At 46.2% G+C, this 26,476-nt stretch overlaps 1 protein-coding gene across 4 annotated transcripts in view; it reads right to left on the bottom strand.

The window, feature by feature from the left end:
* The window catches only part of ulk1b (unc-51 like autophagy activating kinase 1), a 99,334-nt gene that overhangs the window by 14,726 nt on the left and 58,132 nt on the right, over positions 1-26,476 (bottom strand). For all 4 annotated transcript variants that reach the window (XM_087999861.1, XM_087999860.1, XM_087999859.1 and 1 more), the window contains 5 exons: positions 23,211-23,452; positions 20,387-20,577; positions 14,933-15,048; positions 10,933-11,064; positions 6,295-6,503 (listed from right to left, as the gene is read on the bottom strand). In XM_087999861.1, coding sequence (XP_087855987.1) covers positions 6,295-6,503; positions 10,933-11,064; positions 14,933-15,048; positions 20,387-20,577; positions 23,211-23,452 — 890 coding nt within the window. The remainder of the gene's footprint in view (positions 1-6,294; positions 6,504-10,932; positions 11,065-14,932; positions 15,049-20,386; positions 20,578-23,210; positions 23,453-26,476) is intronic.

The following is a 26,476-nucleotide window of genomic DNA, read 5'->3' as shown; positions in this document are numbered from 1 at the left end:
TTCACTGTGTGTCATCGTGGGATTTAAAGTCTGATCCCCTGAACACCTGCAGGTCAGTGATATTACCACGACCACCTTCAGGACAGATGCCATGCTAACTGGTCAGGAGTACATCTCAGTTCATTTGGATAATACTTGCTTGTTTCTGAGTCAAGGGTAGTGGAGTACGTCCCACCCCAGACACGTTAGCTAATAAGTGGGGCAGGCAGTGCCGAGGGGGTGCTGCACTGCTGGGACATGCTGACCTTCAGATTATCCCTACTTTCAAGGTGAATGGAACAGATCTCAGAGCCCTGTTGAAATGAAAAGCAGGGCATTCTTACTGATAAATTGGGCCTTTATTTTTATCCCTGCCCCAAATACATAAGATCCATAGGAATCTAATTGCAGTTTATGGGGTTTTACTGTGCGCAAATCATGTTCTTGTTCTTCATTCATTCAACGTGGGTCTCACTGGCTGGGCCCACCATCCCTAGTTACCCCTTGAGAAGGTGGGGGTGAGCTGCTTTCTTGAACCCTTGCAGTCCATGTGCTGTAGATAGACCCACAATGCTCTTAGGGAGAGAATTCCAGGATTTTGACCCAGTGACAGTGAAGGAACAGTGATACATTTTCATGTCAGGATGAGGAGTCGCTCAGAGGGGAACTTGCAGGGGGTGGTGTTCCCATGTATCTGCTGCCCCTTGTCCTGCCTGATGGAAGTGGTCGTGGGTTTGGAAGGTGCTGTCTGAGGATCTTTGGTGAACTTCTGCAGTGTATCTTGTAGATGGTACACACTGCTCTGTCAGTGGTGCAGGGAGTGGATGTTTATGGATGTGGGGCCAATCAAGCGACTGCTTTGTCCTGGATGGTGTCAAGTTTCTTGAATGTTTTTGGAGCCGGATAAGTTACACTCCTGACTTGTGCCTTGCAGATAGGCTGTGTGGAGTCAAGAGATGAGTTACTTGCTGCAGGGTTCCTAGCCTCTGACCTGTTTTTGTAGCCACTGTGTTTATGTGGCTAGTCCAACTCAGCTGTTGGTCAATGGTAACCCCTGGATGTTGACAATGGCAATTTCGCATTAGGGAGGCCATTGGATGTCTGGGAGCCATGGTTAGTTTCTCTCTGTTTTGAGTTGGTCCTGGCCTGCCACTTGTCTGGTGCGAATCCTTCCTTGCCACTTTCATACACTGCAATGGTGGCTGCAATGCAGAGAAAGACTATTATTGGCTGCAAAGTGGCATCCTGAGGTTGCGAAAGGCACCGTTGGAATGCAAGTCTTTCCTTTTCCAAAAAAAACACCTTGAAATAAAACATCCCACAGTAACAGCTCCGGATCTCCCCTACAGCAACATCTCAGTATCACACCCACAGTAACAGCTCAGTATCTCCCCTACAGCAACAGCTCAGTATCACACCCACAGTAACAGCTCAGTATCTCCCCTACAGCAACAGCTCAGTATCACACCCACAGTAACAGCTCAGTATCTCCCCTACAGCAACAGCTCAGTATCACACCCACAGTAACAGCTCAGTATCTCCCCTACAGCAACATCTCAGTATCTCCCCTACAGCAACAGCTCAGGATCTCCCCCACAGCAACATCTCAGTATCTCCCCCACAGCAACATCTCAGTATCTCCCCCACAGCAACAGCTCAGTATCACACCCACAGCAACAGCTCAGGATCTCCCCCACAGCAACATCTCAGTATCTCCCCCACAGCAACAGCTCAGTATCACACCCACAGTAACAGCTCAGTATCTCCCCCAGAACAACAGCTCAGTATCTCCCCTACAGTAACAGCTCAGGATCTCCCCGACAGCAACAGCTCAGTATCACCCCCACAGTAACAGCTCAGCATCTCCCCCACAGCAAGCAGCTGTCTTGAACCAAACCAGGTGGATAAACAACATAGCACCTCTGAGCAATCAGCAACTCGGCAGTTCGCCTCCATCTGAATTGTACAAAGGAGGCAGGGTCCCTGTCACTGAGGGGATGTCAGCAAACTCACCACCCCACCCCACACCCCAGGCAGCTGCTGAAACACATCATCAATTAGACAGAGCTGACCTTATAGAGGTTTATAAAAACATGAGGCGTATGGATCGAGTAAATAGACAACGTCTTTCCCGGGGGTTTGGGGGTCCAGAACTAGAGAGCATAGGTTTAAGGTGAGAGGGGAAAGATTTAAAAAGAACCTAAGGGCCAACATTTTCACACACAGCGTTATAGGTTTTTGTTCAGCACTCATCAGAACCAACACAAGAATGCCAGACTTCAAAGTGAACAACAACTTAGTCCTGCATGAGAAAAGGGGGGCCAACTGGTTGGAAAATCAACTCTGATTGTTGAAGGAGTTGCCATGGAGCATGCACAAGGGAACTATTGGCTCCATCCCTCCATGCTTTTGTTTAATGGTAAATTGTAATTGTAAAGCCAGGACAAGTTGCTTTTGTGTGCAGAGGAGTCTTTCTAGCTTCCAACGTAAATTATCACACTGAGCCTAACTGTGATCCATCTTCCTTTTTCTTATACTTGCTGGGGATGTGGGGGCATTAGTGAGAATGGCATTTACTCTGCATGTCCCCAATTAAGAGATGATCACATTGGTGTAGGGACTGAGTGTCACGCACAGGCCACACCAAGCACGGGACACGAGGTTTCCTTGCCTCGGGTCATTACTGAGCTGGCTGGGTTTTACAGGCAGTCTCAACGCGCTCCTGTATTTTTTGTAGTCTTTACACCAACCCGACAGATTCACAGTCACTTTGGCCAAGAGCAGCCCTTTGATTTTATTTTTAAGAACCATGAATTCAATTTTTTTATTTTTCGAGAAGAATTTGAACTTTTGTTTTCCGGGTTCCTAGTTTGGTGACACAACGAAAGAGAAAAGTTTGGCTGTGTTGTCACCTTGCCATGACATTGGAAACGCTACAGCCAATGAGTGCACAGCAAGATACCGCAAACGGTAAGGAGGTAAATGATCAGAAAATCTGTTTTGGCTGCTGGCTGAAGGTGAGACACGGGCCTGAAAACATTCAGCAGGAGTCGACCACAGCCGGAGTTGGGAATCACAGAAATTTGCGATGACCTACAGAGTTTCCTCACAATTCTCCATTTCTGGGATAGGTATCTCCCGTGGGTAGACTGAGCTGGCAAAATGACCTAGACATCACCACCCCCTCCCCCCACAGCGAGACATAAGTAGTGCCACACTAACGTCAGCACCTTCAATGACACCAACGCCTGAGCACACCATTAGATGGTTTGAAGAGATTTTCTGCGGGGTTCAAAGATGAACGGTCACTATTTCACTGATGACCCAGGGAGTTCTCCACTGTCTTTTGGACTGCACATGCTGAAAGCTAGAGTCAGTAGATGTGAAGGCGGAAGAGCACAGGAGGTCAGACAGCATCCGAGGAGCAGGCAAGTCAATGTTTCATGCTGTTTCCAGCTTCACATCTATTGCGCTCTCCTCTGTTTTCTGGTCAATATTTATCCCTCAATGGACACAATTGAAATCAGATTATCTGCTGATTTATTAGATTGTTCTCAGTGGGATCATGCTGTGTACAAATGGGTTGCTGCATTTCCTTTGTCACTCTTCAAGAAACAGCCTTGGTCGGACTGTGAAAGGCTTCAGGATGTGCTAAGGTCGTGAAAGGTGCCATACAGACACAAATACACACATTCCCAGTCTGACTCAAGATTGGGATACAGACAGACTCTAACCTCACACCTAGTGAGATGTCACCTTTTTTTATACTGATAAAACATTAAGTTATCTCAGGAATGGGACTTGAAAGAAGTTTTGGGTTTTGCATATGAATCATTCTAAAACCTGCATCCCCATGCTAAGTGATTAAAGACTTAACGGCAATCTAGGTTTGTCTAATACATTGCATCAATTGTATGGTACTTTGATCTTTTACTATAAATTCTGTGCCCTACTATCCTGCCCCACGAGCTATATAACAAAGGAGCAGCGCTCCGAAAGCTAGTGCTTCCAAATAAACCTGTAGGACTATAACTTGGTGTTGTGTGATTTTTAACTTTGTTAAAATAAAACCAAAGGTCTAGGGAGGGTTGAGGTGGGGGTGAACTGCAACCATGGAGCTCTGGTAGCTAAAGGCACAGTTCCCAGAGTGATTCACAGTGGAGTAGTTGAGAGGACAACGTGAGAGGAATACAGAGAGAGGATTGTGGGGCCAGAGCAGGTTCCTGAAATAGGGAGGGATGATGGGAACTGAACTCCTGCCTGACCAGGAGGCCACTGTGAGTCATAATGAGAGAATGGAAGCCCGAGTGAGACAGGGCACGGAGAATACGGATGGAGGAAGAGGAGAGTTTCCAGAACTTGCCAGAATGATTCGAGCACTTATCACTGGACAAAAAAATTAATGGGATGAAAATGCATGCAAAATATCAAATCCATCCTTAAAAGAGAAAATGCTGGAGAAACTCAACAGCATCTATAAAGAGGGAAACAGAATTAACGTTCCGAGGTTAATATGACTCTCAGCTTCTGAACAGAGGCTGCCAGGCCTGATGATAATTTCTATCATTATTTCAGACTTCCAGTGTGCAGAGTCTTTTGATGTGTTTTGTTACTGCGGTGTCATCTGTAATTCACCTTTAACCTCAAGATGAGTAAGTAACAGCAGTGTAATCGTGAGTATAGCTGCTTTCCAAGTAGCTGAGCCAAGTTCAATTCCTGGCTGTCTCCCTGCCTGAAGGTGTAAGGGCTGGTTGGCTGGACAGCTGCTCTGTGATATAAAGCACTCACCAACAGCATGGGTTCAATACCCACACCAACTGAAGTTATTGTGAAGGACTCTTCTTCTCAAACTCTACCCTCACCTGAGGAGTGATGATCCTCGAGGTTAAACTGGGACTATGGCAGCTTTAGAATAGAATAGAGTTCCTACAGTGTGGAAATAGACCCTTCGGACCAACAAGTCCACACCGAATTTCCAGAGACCTCCCACTCAGACCAATCGCCTACTGCTCGACGTTTACTCCAGACTAATACACCTAACCTACACATCCTTTACACTATGGGCAGGTTTAACATGGCCAATTCACCTAACCAGCACATAGAGTCATAGAGATATACAGCATGGAAATAGACCCTTCGGTCCAACTTGTCCATGCTGACCAGATATCCTAAATTAATCTAGTCCTATTTCCAGCACTTGGCCCATATCCCTCGATACCCTTCCTATTCATATTCCCATCCTGATGCTTGTTAAATGCTGTAATTGTACCAGCCTCCACCACTTCCTCTGGCAGTTCATTCCACACATGTACCAGCCTCTGTGTGAAAATGTTGCCCCCTAGGTCTCTTTTATATCTTTCCCCTCTCACCCTAAACCTATGCCCTCCAGTTCTGGACTCCCCCACCCCAGGGAAAAGACTTTGTCTATTTATCCTATCCATGCCCCTCATGATTTTACAAACATCTAAAAAGCCACCCCTCAGCCTCTGACACTCCAGTGAAAACAGCCCCAGCCTGTTCAGCCTCTCCCTATAGTGCAAATCCTCCAACCCTGGCAACATCCTTGTAAATCTTTTCCGAACCATTTCAAGTTTCACAACATCTTTCTGATAGTAAGGAGACCAGAATTGTAAGCAAATATTCCAACAGTGGCCTAACCAATGTCCTGTACAACTGTACCATGACCTCCCAACTCCTGTACTCAATACTCTGACCAATAAAGGAAAGCATACCAAACGCCTTCTTCACTATCCTATCTACCTGCGACTCCACTTTCAAGGAGCTATGAACTTGCACTCCAAGGTCTCTTTGTTCAGCGACACTCCCTAGGACCTTACCATTAAGTGTATAAGTCCTGCTAAGATTTGCTTTTCCAAAATGCAGCCCCTCGCATTTATCTAAATTAAACTCCATCTGCCACTTCTCAGCCCAATAGTACATCTGATCAAGATCCTATTGTAATCTGAGGTAACCCTCTTCGCTGTCCACTACACCTCCAATTTTGGTGTCATTTGCAAACTTACTAACTGTACCTCTTATGCTCGCATCCAAATAAATGACGAAAAGTAACGGACCCAGCACCAATCCGATTGCGGGAGGAGACCAGAGCAAACCCGCTTAGATACAGGGAGAACATGTAAACTCCACACAGAGAGTCACCCAAGGTGGGAACTGAACCCAGGTGCCTAGCGCTGTGAGGCTAACCACTGAGCCACCATGCCACCCTCTACCTAGAGGTTTAAAGTAACCCTTTGCCTGAAAATTCTATCTGTTGGCACATGCTGTTTTATACAAAAATCTTTAAACTTTAAGCACCTCCATCAGAGTTTCTTCCGGTAGTTCTGGTGCTTCGAAGGTCACCATTGTCTCCATGTTTGTGGTGATGGTGTCAGGGTATGTGTACCGGAGACTTGGGGGTCCCTCATACGCTGTCGGAGGGGACTCTGCGCTGGTCCCTGCTGGTGAACACTGGAACACTGGACTGCTGCTGGAGCCCACTGAGCTCATCGAACTGGAGCAGCCAACTGTGGCAGGACGACAAACAGGCAGAGACACAGGTGAAGCATTTCAAAGCCAAAGGGGAGGATGGTGGGGAAGTCTCTGAGCTGGTCCTCCAGACGCTCAGGCTGATGTTCTGAGGATGTGGGCTCGAATCCCACCACAAGCAGCTGGTGAGATTGCAATTTAATTCAAAAAGATCTGGAATGGAAAACTGTTCCCAGCAGTTACCATGAAAACAATTGCCAATTCTTGCAAAAACCCATCTAGTCACCCTTCAAGGAAACAATCTGCCATCCTCAATAATATCTGAACAAACTGCAGATGCTGTAAAACAGAAACAAAGATATAAATTACTGAAAAAACTCAGCAGGTCTGGCAGCATCTGTACAGAGAAACAGAGTTAATGTTTGGGGTCCAATGAACCCTCCTCAGAATTGGGGAAGGGGAGGTTGCAAGAAAGGGTCACAGTGTGAAACGTTAACTCTGATTTCTCTCCACATATGCAACCAGAGCTTTTCCAGCAATTTCTGTTTTTGTATCTGCTTTCCTCACCTGGTCTGGCCTACATGTGACTCCAGACCCACAGCGATTTGGTTGACTCTTAACTGCACCCCCTGAAATGGCTTAGAGAGCTACTCAGTTCAAGGCCAGTGAAGGAGGGGCAATAAACACTGTCTCGACAGTAACATCCCATGAACAAAACATGAGGAGAAAGCTTTTGGCCAATACTGGAGCCCGTGGCTGTGTTGGAATGTCTTCAGTACACGTAGGCTCTGGCCTGATTGCTGATTGGCTGATTGTAGGCTTCTGTTTGTCTAAAAACAAACAGCAGACTTGTATTAATCCAGCTGTTACCTTGCAATTAATTCACAGCTGATTTTCCAGTAAATTGCTTGAGTTTAAAGATTTAAGAATTATTTACAAATGATTGTAAAATTATTTTCCTAGATAAATAGGAGATATGTGTAAAATGCTTGGATGGCTTTTCATTTAATACTCGCTCTCAGGATGTGGGTGTCGCTGACTGGCCCCAGCATTTACTGCCCGTCCTTAGTTGCCCCTTGAGAAGGTGGGGGTGAGCTGCCTTCTTGAACCGCTGCAGACAATGTGCTATAGGTAGACCCACAATGTCCCTGAGGGAGGGAATTCCAGGATTCTGACCCAGTGACACTGAAGGAACGGAGATATATTACCAAGTCAGGATGGGGAGTGGCTCAGAGGGGAACTTGCAGGGGGTGGTGTTCCCATGTATCTGCTGCCCGTGTCCCTCTAGATGGAAGTGGTCGTGGGTTTGGAAGGATCTTTGTTGAATTTCTGCAGTGCATCTTGTAGATGGTACACACTGCTGCTCCTGGGCATCGGTGAATTTCTGCGGCACAACTAGCAGACAGTACACACTGCTGGTACTGAACCCGGGGGTGGAGGGAGTGGATATTTAAGTTAGTGAATGAGATGCCAATCAAGCAAATTGCTTTGATTTGAATTTAGATGTAGTTCATTTATAACTCACAGCTGAATGCACTCCTCAGGAATGTTTCGTTCTGGCAGTAACAAGGATATAAATGAGGAACTTCACAGCGTATTCTATTGACTTTGTGTTAAATATTAATCTGCTGAAGAAATGCACAGTCGGTTAGATATAGAAATCAAACAGGAAGGTGATGTTGCTGACATCTCTAATGCTCAAAAAGGATTCCCATTGTGGACTCCAACAGCCTTAATAAAAGCGAACTGCTGGAGAAACTCAACGGGCCTGGCAACATCCATGGAGAGAGAAAACAAAGTTAATGCTTCAAGCCCAGCAATCCTTTTGGAGAGCAGTTCTGATCTAGGGTCACTGCACTCGTAAAGTTAACTTTTTTTCTCTCTCCAAAGGATGCTGCCAGACCTGTTGAGTTTCTCCAGCAATTTTGGTTTTTATTTCGGGTTTCCAGCAGTTCTTTGTTTTGTATTAGCTCAGAAGTGGAGTTGAGGATAAAAAGGAACGAGAGACTGAAGTGATGCTGAAATTTTAGTAGAATGCACACGAATAATAGAGGGGTTCAAATGGCTAATTTGTGAAGACTAGCTGCATAAAACCAGCTTATATTCCTTGGAGTTTTGAAAGGTGAGGTGTGATGTTATTAGACATAAATTTAGTTGTGGAAAATTGAGAGGGCTATGGGGAAAGAGCTGGCAGTGGGATAGACTGAAATCTCTTTCCAAGAGCCAATGTAGATGATGGGCTGATTGGTCTCCTTCTATGCTGTAAGATTCTAACATCTGAAATGCGCGATAACTGGCTGATTGTAACAAAGACCTAACTAAGCCTTTTTTCAGGAAGGAAGCAGCCGAACCCCTGATGGAGGGGTAGAAGACAGTGATGGGTTGAAGTAAGGAATCAGGGAATACCTGCTTCCCAGGAGTGGAGTGGATTTCAAACAGGTCACGTGAAGGAAATAAACTTAAAAGCTATGGGAGCTGAGTGGAGGAACAGGGCTCATTGGATGGGTGGACAATAACAGCCACATTTAATGGGTCAAATGCTGTTATTATTTCTATTTGTTCAAGACTGGCCAGGACAGACCATTCCTTATTGCCCAGACGGCATCTAAGAGTCGACCACATTGTTGTGGGTCTGGAGTCAATGTAGGCCAGACCAGATAAGGACAGCAGAATTCCTCAGAGTACAGATGTGAACCAGATGGGGTTTTATAGCAATCACAGCAGCTATATGGTCATCGTCAATTTTTAATGCCAGATTTTTTTACTGAATTCAAATTTCGACACTGGACTCAAACCCTGGGACAGTATCCGGTGGATGTGGATTGCTAGCACAGTGACATTATCACCATTTGCTCTAAATGATTCCGTGAGCTTCTGAATTGGGCCTTATGTGTGACTCAAGCCTATTCCTGTTGCCAGGGCAACTGATGATGGGCTAAAAACGTAATGTCGCCCACATCCTGGAAATGAGAGAAAACAATATACAAAGCCTTCAGCTTTGCTCTGTGCGCTCTAAGTCTGACATTTAATGTTTATTTGGAGAAAGGATGATTCACAGCAGTTTTCTCACTCAGCGTCCAAAAACATCCCTGAGAAAGCACATCACTGTCCGGAGAGGACAGAGGGAAGGTGACCCACCACACTGTGTCACCAATCCTCCTGGATTGCCTCAGCATTGACAGGCATTACTGATTATTCCAGGCCAGGCAGGATTGTAGACCACGGTCACGCAAAGTCTTACGGGGGAAGGAAATTTGTGGGGGAGAATGGCCTACTGTTAATTGGCACTCTGGCTTGTCATTTGGTTGCTTTGTTCATGGGGCAATATCAATGTTTTTGATAATTGCCCTCCAACTGTATAGTTTGTAGGACCATTTCAGAGGGCAGTTAAGATTCAACCACATTGCTGTGGGTCTGGAGTCACATATAGGTCTGAGCAGGTAAGGATGGCAGTTTCCTTCCCTAAAGGACATTAGTGAAGCAGAGGGGTTTGTACAACAATCAAAAATAGCTACATGGTCACATTAGGCTAACCTTTAACTCCAGATATTTATTGATTCACCATCTGCCATGGTGGGATAGGAACCCTATCCCCTGGACATTAGCCTCGGATTCTGGCTGACCACAACAACCCTGTCCCCAGTAACAGGACAAAACAATCACAGCGGCTTCAGGAACTGTGTTTTCTTTACTATTTTCTTTCAAATGTCCCAGTTCAGCTACCAACCCAGTGGAAGGCCATGTGCTTGCATTGGATTGACCCTGATTAACTTGGTAAGGTGCTACATTGGACTGTCACTACCTTGTGCAGGAAGGCTGCCCAGGGAGCTCTCACAATGCCAATGTCTGGCATCCAGCAGACTTGAAGGAGGTACAGCCAGATAACCACCTACCTCTGCTAGCTTGACCCAAACTCAAGAGGTTCTGGTTCAGTCACAGGGACACTATCCACCATGAACACTTTATTAGTCAAAACATATATTGGAAAAGGGGAAAGTAACAGCCATTCGATTGGCAACCAAGGATCAGCCGATGAGGTGAACAGAGAGTTTAAGTAGTTTCTGATCGTTGGGCGGAGAATGGGGACATAATGATCATGGAGTCCCATGCAATTAACAATGGGTGGAAGGTTGGTTTGTGAAACAGATGGTGTGTGGGTTCAGTTCCTGCATCAGCTGAGGCTACCATGAGAGACTCTCCTTCTCAACTTCGCTGGAGGTATGGTGACCCTCAGGTTAAACCATCACCAGGACCCCCCTCCTTCTCTCTCTCTCTCTGTAATAAGAGAGCAGCTTATGGTGATACAATGGGAGGGAGGGGGCAGTGGGAGGTCATGCAATGAAACCTCTAGAATGGATAGGTTGAACATTGCTCCCAATGTGGGTGACTCAAGAACAACGAGTCAACGGCTGCCCAATCCCTTACTTTTTATACAGGCTGAACAAAATAAATCAGGAGCGATCATACCTGAAAACATTCGCATTCTGCCCGAGTGCGGGGAGGTGTCACTGGGCGGAGAGCCCACGGTGAACACCACGGGGGCTGGACTGCTGGAGTAGGCTGCCCCTATCCCTGAAGACACGCAGCCTCTGGGAGGACCTGGAGTTGGGGAGAGAGATGGAGACAATAACTCTGTCAGAGATTCCTCAGAGCACCGACAAACAAGGGTCATCACAGGGACTCCCAGAACCACACACAGTAAACCCAACAGAGGTGAAAGGTCATTGTAGCCATTCTTTTGAAACCTTAGGCCATTCAACTGCTCACAACACATCCATCACTCCAACAGATCAACAAGAACCTGTATTTATCTAGTGCTCTAGTGATAAGGAACATAAGAGGAACATTAACAAACATAATTTAACACTTAGTCAAAGACTGCGGTGCTGGAAAAGCACAGCCAGTCAGGCAGCATCTGAGGAGCAGGAGAATCGACGTTTCGGGCATAAGCTCTTCAGCCCTCACTTTGTCCTCCACAATTTGACACTGAGCTGCATAAAGGCATGTTAGGGGAGGCTGATGTTTGGTGTCGGGGTTAGATTGTAAGCAGTCTCAGAAGAGTGAGAAAGAGTCAGAAAGGTTTTGGGAGGAAATTCCACAGCTTAACCCCTCAATATCTGACGGCACAGCTCTCAGTGTTTGAGCAATCAGAATTTGGGATAGAACACAGGAGTAGAACTTTCAGCCCTACTCTACCAGAAGACCATAAGATATAGGAGCAGAATTAGGCCATTCAGCCCAGCGAGTCTGCTGCACCATTTGATCATGGCTGATATGTTTCTCAATCCCATTCTCCTTCCTTCTCCCTGTAACCCTTGATCACCTCCTCCCCCCCTTACTAATCATTAACCTATCTATCTCTGCCTTAAATAGACTCAATGACTTGACCTCCACAGCCCTCTGCGGCAATGAGTTCCACATCCACTGGCTGAAGAAGATCCACCCATCTCAGTTTTGAAGAGTCATCCCTTCACTCAGAGGCTGTGTCCTCAGGTCTGAATCTCTCCAACTGGAAAAATCTTCTCCACGTCCACTCTATCCAGGCCTCTCAGTATTCTGTAAGCTTCAATCAGATACCTCCTCATCCTTCTAAGCTCTATCGAGTACAGACCCAGAGTCCTCAACCACTCCTCATATGATAAACCCTTCATCCCCAGGATCATTCTTGTAAACCTCCTCACGACCCCCTCCAACATGAGCACATCCTCCCTTGGATACAGAGCTCATAATTGCTCACAATATTCCAAATGCTAGATCATAGCTGATTATCTGTCTCAACAACATATTCCCACACTAGCCCCATCTCCAGCAATGTCATGACTAACGAGTCATAGTCATAATCACAGAGAGGCACAGCACAGAAGCAGACCCTTCGGTCTAACCCGTCCATGCCAACCAGATACCCCAACCCAATCTAGTCCCACCTGCCAGCACCCGGCCCATATCCCTCCAAATCCTTCCTATTCATATGTCCATCCAAATGCCTTTTAAATGTTGCAATTGTACCAGCCTCCACCACTTCCTCTGGCAGCTCATTCCATACACGTACCACCCTCTGCGTGAACAAGTTGCCCCTTAGGTCTCTTTTATGTCTTTCCCCTCTCACCCTAAACCTATGCCCTCTAGTTCTGGACTCCCCGACCCCAGAGAAAAGACTTTGTCTATTTACCCTATCCAAGCCCCTCATACTTTTGGACTCCCCCACCTGAGAGAAAATACTTTGTCTATTTATCCTGTCTATGCCACTCATCACTTTATAAACTTCTATAAGGTCACCCCTCAACATCCGATGCTCCAGGGAAAACAGCCCTAGCCTGTTCAGCCTCTCCCTGTAGCTCAATCCTCCAACCCTGGCAACATCCTTGGAAATCTTTTCTGAACCCGTTCAAGTTTCACAACATCTTTCCGATAGGAAGGAGATCAGAATTACACGCAATATTCCAACAGTGGCCTAACCAATGTCCTGTACAGCCGCAACATGACCTCCCAACTCCTGCACTCAATACTCTGACCAATAAAGGAAAGCATATCAAACACCTTCTTCACTATCCTATCTACCTGCGACTCCACTTTCAAGGAGCTATGAATCTGCACTCCAAGGTCTCTTTGTTCAGCAACACTCCCTAGGACCTTACCATTAAGTGTATAAGTCCTGCAAAGATTTGCTTTCCCAAAATGCAGCACCTCACATTTATCTAAATTAAACTCCATCTGCCACTTCTCAGCCCATTGGCCCATCTAGTCCAGATCCTGTTGTAATCTGAGGTAAACCTTATTCGCTGTCCACTACACCTCCAATTTTGGTGTCATCTGCAAACTTACTAACTGTACCTCTTATTCTCGCATCCAAATCATTTATATAAATGACGAAAAGCATGGAACCCAGCACCAATCCTTGTGGCACTCCACTGGTCACTGGCCTCCAGTCTGAAAAATAACCCTCCACACTACCCTCTGTCTTCTACCTTTGAGTCACTTCTGTATCCAAATGGCTAGTTCTCCCTGTATTCCATGAAATATAAACTTGCTAACCAGTCTCCCATGGGGAACACTGTCGAATGCCTTACTGAAGTCCATATACAAATCTCTCAACCTCTTTCTTGAACCTACTCAGCCACCACATCCCTCTGGAATACAGAATTCCAAAGACTCACCATCCTCTGAGTGAAGACTTTTATCCTCATCTCACTCTTCATCACCTGTCCTTCTGCCAAGGGTGTGCCCAGTTATGGACCCCACAGCCAAATGGACTCATAATTCCTGCATCTACTCATTCTCACCCATTTAAAATAGCTTATGTTTCTATGAGATCATCTTCCATTTTCCTAAACTCCAGAGAACATATAAACGTTGAGAAACTGTCGGAGAATTCGCGACTCCTCTGTTTCTCTGTGACAGTGCCTTATTTCCAATAAATCCAGAATAGTGAGGGAAAAAACCCACCAAGCCTGGCCAGTCTTTCAGTGTTTGTGTGATGTACATGACTGAGTAAGTGTACTGGAGTGTGTGAGAGAGAGAGTGAGTGAGAATGTGTGTGTGAGATAGAGTGTGTTTGTGTGAGAGTGTGTGCGTGCAAGAGTGTGTGTGTGACAGTGTGTCTGAGAGAATGTGTGTTTGAGACTGTGTGTGTGTCTGTGAGTGTGTGTGAGAGAGAGAGTGTGTGAAAGCTGTATGTATGAGAATGTGTGTGTAAGAGAGTTTGGATGTCTGCACCTGTGCGTGTGTGTGTACATATGAGAGTGTGTGCGTGTGAGAGTGAGTGTGTGTGTGTACCTGTGTGTATAAGTGTGCGTGTGACAGCAAGTGTGTGTGTGCACCTGTGTGTGTATGAGAGTGCATGTGTGTGAGTGTGAGTGTTATGTGTGAGAGTGTGTCTGTGTATGAGAGAGTGTGTGTGTGTGAGTGTATGTGTGAGAGTGTGTGCGCATGTGTGTGTGTAACAGTGTATGTGTGACAGTGTATGTGTGAGTGTGCGTGCATGCACCTGTGTGTACAAGTGTGTGTGATTTGTTGGTAGTTGGGGAAGCCAGTTGAAAATGTTATAAAATCCAATGTTTTAACCTTGAAGAAATGGAACCAAAGCCAAAACTCTGAAACCAGCACACACCGGGAGGAACAGAAAATGCCAGGTCAGACTGTTTCAACTTCAACCTGATGCTCAACAACTCCTGAATTTATATGGCACCTTTCACATACTAGATGTTCCACTGGAGTGGAACCAGGCAAAAAACAGACAACAAGTAACATGAGGAGTCATTAGGGATGGGTCACCTGAAGGCATGGTGCAAGAAGAGGTTTGAAGGAGGTAGTGAGATACAGAGGACCAGGATCTCGGTTGACGAATGCCCAGCCAAGAACAGCAGAGCTTTTCAGATCATGCAAGAATCCGCAAGTTACATCCTGCAGCTCAAGTTAAAACGGATGCCTGGAGACAGTTTTTTATGAGCAGATACTTGGGACTCCCTACCTGTTACATCCATTGGCTTCTCGGTGTTCAGGCTATCGTAGCTGACAGGGTCCAAGTTGGGTCCCCCAAATGCCGCCTTCAGCAGTAGATCAGACAGTTTGCCAGCGCTGAGAGACCTGAGGAAATTCATGAGCATTTGGAACACAGGATACATCATCCTTGGTAACACCTTCCTCATCCTTCTCACACATTCATTCAACATCAGAAGCAGCAATACATCAGAGAATAATTACAGGCTTCCTTTGCTTCAAGAACACTTCATTTGACCAGATAGATGTTTGACTCATTGTCTGAAACTATAATCTCTCAAAGTTTGGGAGAAGATTTGTAGCTCGGGTGCTCGTTGTTGTGGTTCTGTTCGCCGAGCTGGAAGTTTTTGTTGCAAACGTTTCGGCCCCTGTCTAGGTGACATCCTCAGTGCTTGGGAGCCTCCTGTGAAGCGCTTCTGTGGTGTTTCCTCCAGCATTTATAGTGGCCTATCCCTGCCGCTTCCGGTTGTCAGTTTCAGCTGTCCGCTGTAGTGGCCGGTATATTGGCTCCAGGTCGATGTGTTTGTTGATGGAGTTTGTGGATGAGTGCCATGCTTCTAGGAATTCCTAGAAGCCAGGGAATTCCTAGAAGCATGGCACTCATCCACAAACTCCATCAACAAACACATCGACCTGGAGCCAATATACCGGCCACTACAGCGGACAGCTGAAACTGACAACCGGAAGCGGCAGGGATAGGCCACTATAAATGCCGGAGGAAACACCACAGAAGTGCTTCACAGGAGGCTCCCAAGCACTGAGGATGTCACCTAGACAGGGGCCGAAACGTCTGCAACACAAATTCCCAGCTCGGCGAACAGAACCACAACAACTATAATCTCTCCACTGTCTACCACAGTCTCAGGCAGTGCACTCCAGATCCTCAGCACTCACTACGTAAAAAAAACCCTCATACTGCATCTGTCTTGTGTGTAAATCACTGTAAACCTGGTTACACAATATACAGGCAGTAGTGGTGTTACTTGACTAGTTATTCAAGTTCTTGACTAATATCTTAGTGATATAGGTTCAAGTCCCATCATAGAGAAATTTGAATTCAACCAGAGGCTGGATTTTTTTACACAAAAAATATATTTGCTCAACGGTGACCATTGTTATAAAAACCTATCTGCTTCATTAGGGAAAGAAATCTACTGTCCTTCACCAGTCGGGCCTACATGTGACTTCAGGCCCACAACAATATGGGTGACTCAACTGCAGTCTGCAGTCTAGACAGCCACGCAGTTAAAGGGCTATTGAGAAGGGACAACAAATGCTGGCATTATCAATGATGCCCACAGCCATTAGGACATGGACATCACTGGTTGGACCCAGTATTTATTGCCCCGTCCCTAGTTTTCCCCTTGAGAAGGTGGGGATGAGCTGCTTTCTTGAACTGCTGCAGTCCATGTGCTGTGGGCGGACCCACAATGACTGGGAGGGAGGGAATTCCTGGATCTTGAACCAGTGACAGTGAAGGAACGGTGATATATTTCCGAGTCAGGATGGGGAGCGGCTTGGAGGAGAACTTGCAGGGGTGGCGTTCTCATCATTCTTCAGACATTGGACAAAAGTTCTGTTTATTTAATCTCCCTAGACCCTTCAACATTTTAAACATCTCCATTAAATCTCCTCTTAACCTTATCTTAGGAGATCAACCATAGCTTTTCCTGTCCATTCATGTAACTACACCAAATATCTTCAATGTGCATCCTCTGATTACCAATCCAGCTGCAAAGGGGAACAGTTTCTTCCCATTTTTCTTTTTATCAAAATCCTTCCTCATTTTAAAATAGTTTATTTACATTGCTTCTCCAATTCTCTTTTGTGCAATATTATGCAATAATGGTCAGCAGCGGATCCGAATTAACAAAAGAAAACCTCTCTCCAGACATTCAGCAGCACCGTGGAAGATGGTGGTGTAGTGGGAATATCAGCGGATTAGTGAACCAGGCTGCTGCTCTCGGGATGTGGGTTAAAATCCCACAATGTGCAGCTGAAGGAGTCTAATACAGTCAATACATCTGGAGTTGGATGAATGTTGTACAAAGTCATCTGGTCACTAATACCCTTTAACAAAACTGTCAACTCTTAAATGGCTGAACAAATCGCACAGTCCAAGGTATAGGTAATAAGTGCAAGCCTTACCTGTGCTGGCCACTTCCCACAAGTTCCAAATTAAAAATACTCACCATTAAATTAATGACTGATTTACCTCTGTCGAGGTATATGCAGGGTAAGAGGGTGGGAAAAGTGGAATGCTCTTCAGAGGGTCAGTGTGGACTCAATGGTCTGAATGGCCTCTTTCCACATTGTAGGGATTCTATGAATGAAGGAGGCCATTCAGACCATTAAGCTCGACTCATCACAACATCCAACTACAGTTGTATTTGTAGTTAAGCAGAGCTTGGACTGAACTGTTGGGTGAGTTTTCTGTCACCATTTTCTTTCAGGATAGGCACCTGAATGGTCTTATAAGTTTCAGACAAATTAGGCCACTGACTGGTCCAATCAGAAACGTCTCTTGTTTTGGACGGGAAATGGTTTACTGCATGTTAGTAACCAGTTACAGGTTACACGAATATAAGGAGGCAATGGTCTAGTGATATTATCACTACAGTATTAATTAGAGATCCACAGAATGTTCTGGGGACCTGGGTTCAAATCCAACATTTGGAACTTGAATCTAACAAAATTCTGGAATTAAGAATTGAATTAAACCATTGTTGATTGTCAGGAAAAATCCGTCTGGTCCTTTAGAGAAGGAAACTGCCATCCTTACCTAATCTGAGCTGCACGTGACTCCAGGCCACAGCAATGTGGCTGACTCTCAACTGCCCCCTAGGCAATTAGGGATAGGCAGTAAATGCTGGTTTAGCCAGCGACACCTACATCCCATGAATGCATTAAAAAAGGAATGATGGGCATTGGTACAGAGACAATGAGGAGGGCCTGAATGTTTGATCTTACTCCTTAAAGATCCTAAGCTGTGAATCCATATGAGGTCATTATCATAGTGGGAAATGCTCATTGGCTCACTCTTCAACGTTAATAACACACACAAGTCTGTCCTGAAAAAATCAAGTTTTCACCTCTACTTCTTGTCTTCTCATATCCATCAGGAATATACAAGGACATTCACTAAACAATCCTGGAAAGAACTCAGGAATTTTATTTTAAACTAAGAGACAGTGATGTGAATGTCGAACTTCCTACCATAGGGAATAGTTGAGGCAGTTGGTGTAGTCACATTTAAGGGACAGGTTGCTCAGGGGACAAAGGATTAGAAGAGAATGCTGACAAAATGAGAAGAGGTTGGCAGGAAGTTTGTGCACAGCATAAATACCAATACAGACGAGTTGGGCTGAATCGCCTGATTCAGTGTTATACAGTCTTGGGAATTCTATATAAAGTATTAGAACATAGAACATAGAAGAATACAGCACAGTACAGGCCCTTCGGCCCTCGATGTTGCGCCGATCCAAGCCCACCTAACCTACACTAGCCCACTATCCTCCATATGCCTATCCAATGCCCGCTTAAATGCCCATAATGAGGGAGAGTCCACCACTGCTACTGGCAGGGCATTCCATGAACTCACGACTCGCTGAGTAAAGAACCTACCCCTAACATCTGTCCTATACCTACCCCCCCTTAATTTAAAGCTATGCCCCCTTGTAATAGCTGACTCCATACGTGGAAAAAGATTCTCACGGTCAACCCTATCTAAACCCTTAATCATCTTGTACACCTTTATCAAGTCACCCCTAAACCTTCTTTTCTCCAATGAAAACAACCCCAAGTGCCTCAGCCTTTCCTCATACGATCTTTCTACCATACCAGGCAACATCCTGGTAAACCTCCTCTGCACCCGTTCCAGTGCCTCCACATCCTTCCTATAATATGGCGACCAAAACTGCACACAATACTCCAGATGCGGCCGCACCAGAGTCTTATACAACTGCAACATGACCTCAGTACTCCGGAACTCAATTCCTCTACCAATAAACGCCAGTACGCCATATGCCTTCTTCACCGCACTATTTACCTGGGTGGCAACTTTCAAAGATCTGTGTACATGGACACCAAGATCCCTCTGCTCATCCACACTACCAAGTATCCGACCATTAGCCCAGTACCCCATCTTTTTGTTACTCTTACCAGAGTGAATCACCTCACACTTAGCTACATTGAACTCCATTTGCCACCTTTCTGCCCAGTTCTGCAGCTTATCTATATCCCGCTGTAACCTGCCATATTCTTCCTCACTGTCTACAACTCCTCCGACTTTCGTATCATCCGCAAACTTGCTCACCCAACCTTCTAACCCCTCCTCCAGGTCATTTATAAAAATGACAAACAGCAATGGTCCCAAAACAGATCCTTGCGGAACACCGCTAGTGACGGCACTCCAAGATGAACCTTTACCATCAACTACTACTCTCTGTCTTCTTCCAGCCAGCCAACTCCTAATCCAAACCTCCAACTCACCCTCAATGCCATACCTCCGTATTTTTTGCAGTAGTCTACCATGGGGAACCTTACCAAACGCCTTACTAAAATCCATATACACCACATCTACCGCTTTCCCCTCGTCCACCTCCTTAGTCACCTTCTCAAAGAATTCAATAAGGTTTGTGAGGCACAACCTGCCCTTCACAAAACCATGCTGACTATCCTTGATCACATTATTCCTATCCAGATGTTCATAAATCCGATCCCTTACAATTCTCTCTAAGATTTTGCCCACAACAGAAGTGAGACTCACCGGCCTATAGTTACTAGGGTTATCCCTACTCCCCTTCTTGAACAAGGGAACCACATTTGCTAGCCTCCAATCTTCTGGCACTACTCCTGTAGACAACGAGGACATAAAAATCAAGGCCAATGGCTCTGCAATCTCCTCCCTTGCTTCCCAGAGAATCCTAGGATAAATGCCATCAGGCCCAGGGGACTTATCTATTTTCACCCTTTCCAGAATTTCCAACACCTCTTCTCTACATACCTCAAAGCCATCCATTCTACTTAATTGTGACTCAGTATTCACATCGGCAACAATGTCCTGTTCCTGAGTAAATACTGAAGAAAAGTATTCATTCAGTGTCTCCCCAATCTCTTCAGCCTCCACACGCAACTTCCCACTACTATCCTTGACTGGACCTATTCCTACCCTAGTCATTCTTTTATTCCTAACATACCTATAGAAAGCCTTAGGGTTTTCCCTAATCCTACCAACTAAGGACCTTTCATGTCCCCTCCTTGCTGCTCTTAGCTCTTCTCTGCTGGTGATCATTCTCTGCTGGTGAGGGAAGAACATGAGACCTGAATGTGTCTTTTACTAGCGTCATATCATCACCTTTGTGGCCTGGTCTGATCTTATAGGGACTGTGGCTGTTCAGCTGCTGGTTCGGGTTAATTTACAAACCTGCCAAACGGTCCCTTCATCTCATCGACAGGTTTGAGTCCGACGTTGATGTGCTGGTTTTGGAGGGGGGTCAGAGTTGGCACTGTCCTGTTGCGAGCTGGAGCTGGAGTCAGGGAGAGGCCCTGGTGAGTGAGCAAGGTGACTAGGTTAGGAGAGCCAGGGGACTCGGAGAATTCGAAAGGAGGCTGAACCTGCAAAAACAACATCATGGAGTTTACAGTTTTGTCAAATTCAAGACTTTTTAACAGAGTTTCCAATAAAGGGCACATGATTCTGTAAACCTAGGATTTTCATATAAAGGTAAGGTAAAGTTGCCACAGTTCAACAGGGAGCTTATTAGATGCAGAGAGATGGATGATTGGATGATAGTTTAATCTGAGGGTCACCATGCAAGTGGGGGGGGGGAGAGGTTGAATCCTTTGTGGTAATCCTCAACTAGTGTGGGAAGTGAACCTATGCTGTTGGTATCAATCTCCATCACAAGACCAGCCATCCAGCCAACTATGCTAAACCAAACCCTTCTCCTCATTAACAACCTACACAACTTCAACGCTCTGTGATTTTACAATTTGTTGAGCTTTGGATTTCATTGATTAATGTCGTGATTTCTACATGGATCAAAGATCAAGTCCCGACAGGGATCCATGGAGATACCAGGAACAAATGGAGCTCTGGTGCAAAACCTCCAACTCCACGTTTGCCTGACACAACAGGCTCCCCTCCCCGTGCAGTCTGTGTCTGGTCTCATCCCCCTCTGGGGAAAGCTGCCCACTGTCCCCTTGTCTCTGCTGCGCTGCCCTGCAGCCCATCACTAACTTGTTCTCCCCTCACTCAAACCCGCACCCGAATCCTCTGGCTCCTCTCCCTGCCTGGAGTTGCCAACCCTGCAGCGAAGGGATAGGGGGAAGCAGACAGGAAAGGGGAAGTAAGGCCATAATCAGAACAGGCATTGAGTTCAAAACCTGAAGATATTCTCCATTCATCTGAAAAGTGAACCAACCTCATATTCTTATGCCTTCAAAACTCATAGAATCCCAACAGTATGCATAGAGGCCATTTGGCCCATTGAGTCTGCACCAACCCTCCAAAGAGCATCCCACCTAGACCCTCACCCTATTCCCACCTTTACCATGGCAAACCCACCTAACACTATGGTGATTTAGCACGGCTAATCTACCCTAACCTGGACATCTTTGGGGTGTGGGAGGAAATCGGATCACACAGAGGAAACTCACGCAGACACAGGGAGAGTGTGCAAACTCCACACAGACAGCCATAGAGTCACAGAGATGTACAGCACGGAAACAGACCCTTCGATCCAACTCATCCATGCCAACCAGATATCCTAACCTAATCTAGTCCCATTTGCCAGCATCTGGCCTATATCCCTCTAAACCCTTCCTATTCATATACCCATCTAGATGCCTTTTAAATGCTGTAATTGTATCAGTCTCCACCACTTCCTCTGGCAGCTCAGTCCATAAATGCACTGTCCTCTGCATGAAAAAGCTGTCCCTTAAGTCACTTTCAAATCTTTCCCCTCTCACCCTAAACCTGTGCCCTCTAGTTCTGGACTACACCACCCCAGGAGATGGAATTAAACCTAGGTCCCTGGCGCTATAAGGCAGCAGTGCTCGACACAATGCCAACTTGGAAAAGGAATTCTGCAAATTCAGCGAAAGGGAGTCCACCTCAACATGAGCTCCTAAGGAATAGGAACCAACCCTGAACAGCGGTTTCTGGACTCAACCAAAAATCTTGTGAATTAATGCGTCCATCTTCAATTTTTATGTTTGCTGGGATTTAACTTCTTCCCTTTCCCCCTTTTTTTTGTTTCTTCCTTGAAAGCCTGTTTGTGAGTATGTGCTACAATAACCATCCCCCAGGTTCGAATCTGTGAATAAACCATTCTTCTGTTTTAACTCTAAAGGGTTTGCTGAGGATCATTTTAAAATTGGATTGCACCAACAGAGGGCTCAGGGGAGAATAAAAGGGAAAAGAAAGAAGAATTCTTTTTGAAATGAAAACTCTGCTTATGAACAGAAGAGAAGAAAACTCAATTCGTCTTACTCTTCTTGTCATACAGTTGAATTCTGTGAAACAATGGCAATCAGGCTGGGTTGTGTCAAAACTGATAAATGATTTCGATTGGACAGTTTGGGGGCGTCCAGGGAGTTAAAGAAGGATAAAACCAACATTAATAAAAGCAGGGTATCTGATCGTTATCCCACGGCTGATTGTGGGATCTTGCTGTGCACTGCTGACTGCCAGGTTTGCTACATTACAACAGTGACTGCACAGGTACTGCACTGGCTGTAAAGTGCAGTGGGATGTCTTTGAGATTGTGAAAAGCACAAACGAAATGCAAGGCTTCCTTTTTAAATCAATATTTTAGCAAAATTAATGGCACAATTTGTATAGAAATCATTGAGCAGAGAAGATGTCCTTCAGCCCATTGAGTCTGTGCTGACAAATCTACACCAGTCACTCTCTCCAGCCTTGAATATTATTTCAGAAGTCACATGACACCAGGTTATAGTCCAACGTTCTGAAAACTTGTGTGATTTCAAATAAACCTGTCGCACTATAACCTGGTGCATTGTGACTTCTGACTTTGTCCACCCCAGTCCAACACCAGCACCTCGACATGTTGAATATTAAGAAGGAAAGCTAAACAGTATAGTGTTGGTAATCTGAAATAACAACAGAAACTGCTGGAGAATACTCAGCAGTTCCGGCAGCCGCTATGGACGGAGATGCAGAAATGTTTTAGGCAGAGACGACCTAATTTACAGTGAAACAGAGTTTTCCAATTGGGTGTTACCTTTGTCGGGGAACCCACGATGGTTGGGAGTGGACTCCGCTGAATTAATTCCGAGAGTTTGGGAGAGGATCTCATCTGTCTGCAAGGCTGCAGGAGATGGCTGTGTGGCATATAGGTCACCATCGGCTCAGAGTACTGTTTCCTCATCTTCTGCTGACACTGGTGTGTGTCCGAGAGATTTGGAGCGCTGTGTAATCTGGGTCTCAATCCGCGCTGCTGGTGTGGCTCTGTCAGGAAAAGGCCTGTTTGTAACAGGGGAAATCAATCCATTAGCTCAAAACGGCCCACATTTAACACAGCCTCAGAGCAACAGTATGGCGGTGACACAGTAAAATGGTGAGATCTCTGGCAGGAGCAGATTTTTGGGCCACCTTCTTTTCATTCGTTCAGGGGATGTGGGTGTTGATGGCTGGGCCAGTCTTTATAGCCCATCCCTAATTGCCCCTTGAGAAGGTGCTGGTGAGCTGTCGCAGTTCATTGAGTGTAGGGCCACACAAGGTCCTGTTATAGAGCCACAGAGATGTACAACACAGAAACAGACCCCTTGGTCCAACTCGTCCATGCCGACCAGATATCCCAGCCCAATCTGGTCCCATTTGTCAGCACCTGGCTCATATCCCTCCAAACCCTTCCTGTTCATATACCCATCCAGATGCCTTTTAAATGTTGCAATTGTACCAGCCTCCACCACTTCCTCTGGAAGCTCATTCCACGCACCAACTTCTGCGTGAAAACGCTGCCCCTCAGGTCCCTTTTAAATTTTTCTCGTCTCACCCTAAACCTATGCTCTTTAGTTTTGAACTCCCCTACTCGAGAGAAAAGACCTTTCCTGTTCACCTTAGCTATGCCCATCGTGATTTTATAAACGTCCATTATGTCACCCCTCAACCTCCTGCACTCCAGGGAAAATGGCCCCAGCCTATAATGTGGGCTGAAAATGTGTTGCTGGAAAAGCGCAGCAGGTCAGGCAGCATCCAGGGAACAGGAGAATCGACGTTTCGGGCATAAGCCCTTCTTCAGGAATGAGGAAAGTTTGTCCAGCAGGCTAAGATAAAAGATAGGGAGGAGGGACTTGGGGGAGGGACGTTGGAAATGTGATAGGTGGAAAGGGTCAAGGTGAGGGTGATAGGTCAGACTGGGTGGGGGCGGAGAGGTCAGGAAGAAGATTGCAGGTTAGGAAGGCGGTGCTGAATTCGATGGATTTGACTGAGACAAGGTGGGGGGAGGGGGAATGAGGAAACTGGTGAAATCCGAGTTCATCCATTGTGGTTGGAGGGTTCCTAGGCGGAAGATGAGGCGTTCTTCCTCCAGCCGTCGTTTTGTTGTGGTCTGGCGATGGAGGAGTCCAAAGAACTGCATATCCTTTCTATCTCAGGCGACCGAATCAACACGGACATCTACTACAAACCGACCGACTCCCACAGCTACCTGGACTACACCTCCTCCCACCCTGCCCCCTGTAAAAATGCCATCCCATTCTCCCAATTCCTTCGACTCCGCCGCATCTGCTCCCAGGAGGACCAGTTCCAAAAACGTACAACCCAGATGGCCTCCTTCTTCAAGGACCGCAATTTCCCCCCCGACGTGGTCGACGATGCCCTCCACCGCATCTCTTCCAATTCCCGTTCCTCCGCCCTTGAACCCCGCCCCTCCAACCGCCACCAGGACAGAACCCCACTGGTCCTCACCTACCACCCCACCAATCTCCATGTACAGCGCATCATCCGCCGTCATTTCCGCCACCTCCAAACGGACCCCACCACCAAGGATATATTTCCCTCCCCTCCCCTATCAGCATTCCGTAAAGACCACTCCCTCCGTGACTCCCTCGTCAGATCCACACCCCCCACCAACCCAACCTCCACTCCCGGCACCTTCCCCTGCAACCGCAGGAGGTGCAAGACTTGTGCCCTCACCTCCCTCCAAGGCCCCAAAGGAAACTTCCATATCCGCCACAGATTCACCTGCACCTCCACACACATCATCTATTGCATCCTCTGCACCCGATGTGGCCTCCTCTATATTGGGGAGACAGGCCGGCTACTTGCGGAGTGTTTCAGAGAACACCTCTGGAACACCCGGACCAATGAACCCAACCACCCTGTGGCTCAACACTTCAACTCCCCCTCTCACTCCACCAAGGATATGCAGGTCTTTGGACTCCTCCATCGCCAGACCACAACAAAACGACGGCTGGAGGAAGAACGCCTCATCTTCCGCCTAGGAACCCTCCAATCACAAGGGATGAACTCGGATTTCACCAGTTTCCTCATTCCCCCTCCCCCCACCTTGTCTCAGTCAAATCCATCGAATTCTGCACCGCCTTCCTAACCTGCAATCTTCTTCCTGACCTCTCCGCCCCCACCCCAGTCTGACCTATCACCCTCACCTTGACCTCTTTCCACCTATCACATTTCCGACGCCCCTCCCCCAAGTCCCTCCTCCCTACCTTTTATCTTAGCCTGCTGGACAAACTTTCCTCATTCCTGAAGAAGGGCTTATGTCCGAAACGTCGATTCTCCTGTTCCCTGGATGCTGCCTGACCTGCTGCGCTTTTCCAGCAACACATTTTCAGCTCTGATGTCCAGCATCTGCAGACCTCACTTTCTCCTTCCCAGTCTATAATGTGCCTATGTTTGTATTCAATTCCACTCGCAATCACCAACAATATTCTACTAATTTTCCAATTACTTACGGTATCTGCATTCTAACCTTTTGTAATTATTCACTAGGACAATCAGTTCCTTCCACATTTCAGAGCTTTGCAATCTCTCACCATCCAGATAATATATTTTTCTTTATTCATCCTGCCAAACAGCGAATTTGCATTTCCCTCTATTTGCCTAATCATTGCCCGCTCACTAACCTACCTCTATCCCTTTAGTCCCTTTCCTACCTATCATTTGGTCATCAGCAGATTTAGCGACCTGACACGCAGTCCGTCCATCCAAGTCATTTATAGAAAATGTAATGGTCCAGCACTGACTTTGCCAAGCAAAAATTGACCCTTTTATACCAACTCTGTTTGCTGCTAGCTAGCCAATCTTCTCTCCATGCCATTATGTTATCCTTCACATGTAAGTTTTTATTTTCTGCAGTAACCTTTGATGTGTCACCTTAACAAATGCTTCACGGAAATGTAAGTACGTACACCCATTGGTTCCCCTTTATCCACAGTGCATTTGCAAATTCTTTGAAAATCTCTAATACATTGGTTAAACAAGATTTCCCTTTCTCAAAACCATGTCGACTCTGCCTGATTACTG

Source organism: Chiloscyllium plagiosum, unplaced genomic scaffold (assembly GCF_037043375.1).
Source record: "Chiloscyllium plagiosum isolate Xiang-an unplaced genomic scaffold, Cpla_swu_hap1 HiC_scaffold_24, whole genome shotgun sequence".
Classification (NCBI taxonomy): Eukaryota; Metazoa; Chordata; class Chondrichthyes; order Orectolobiformes; family Hemiscylliidae; genus Chiloscyllium; species Chiloscyllium plagiosum.
The sequence above is the reverse complement of the archived record's forward strand: the minus strand, read 5'-3'. Positions and strand labels throughout refer to the sequence as shown.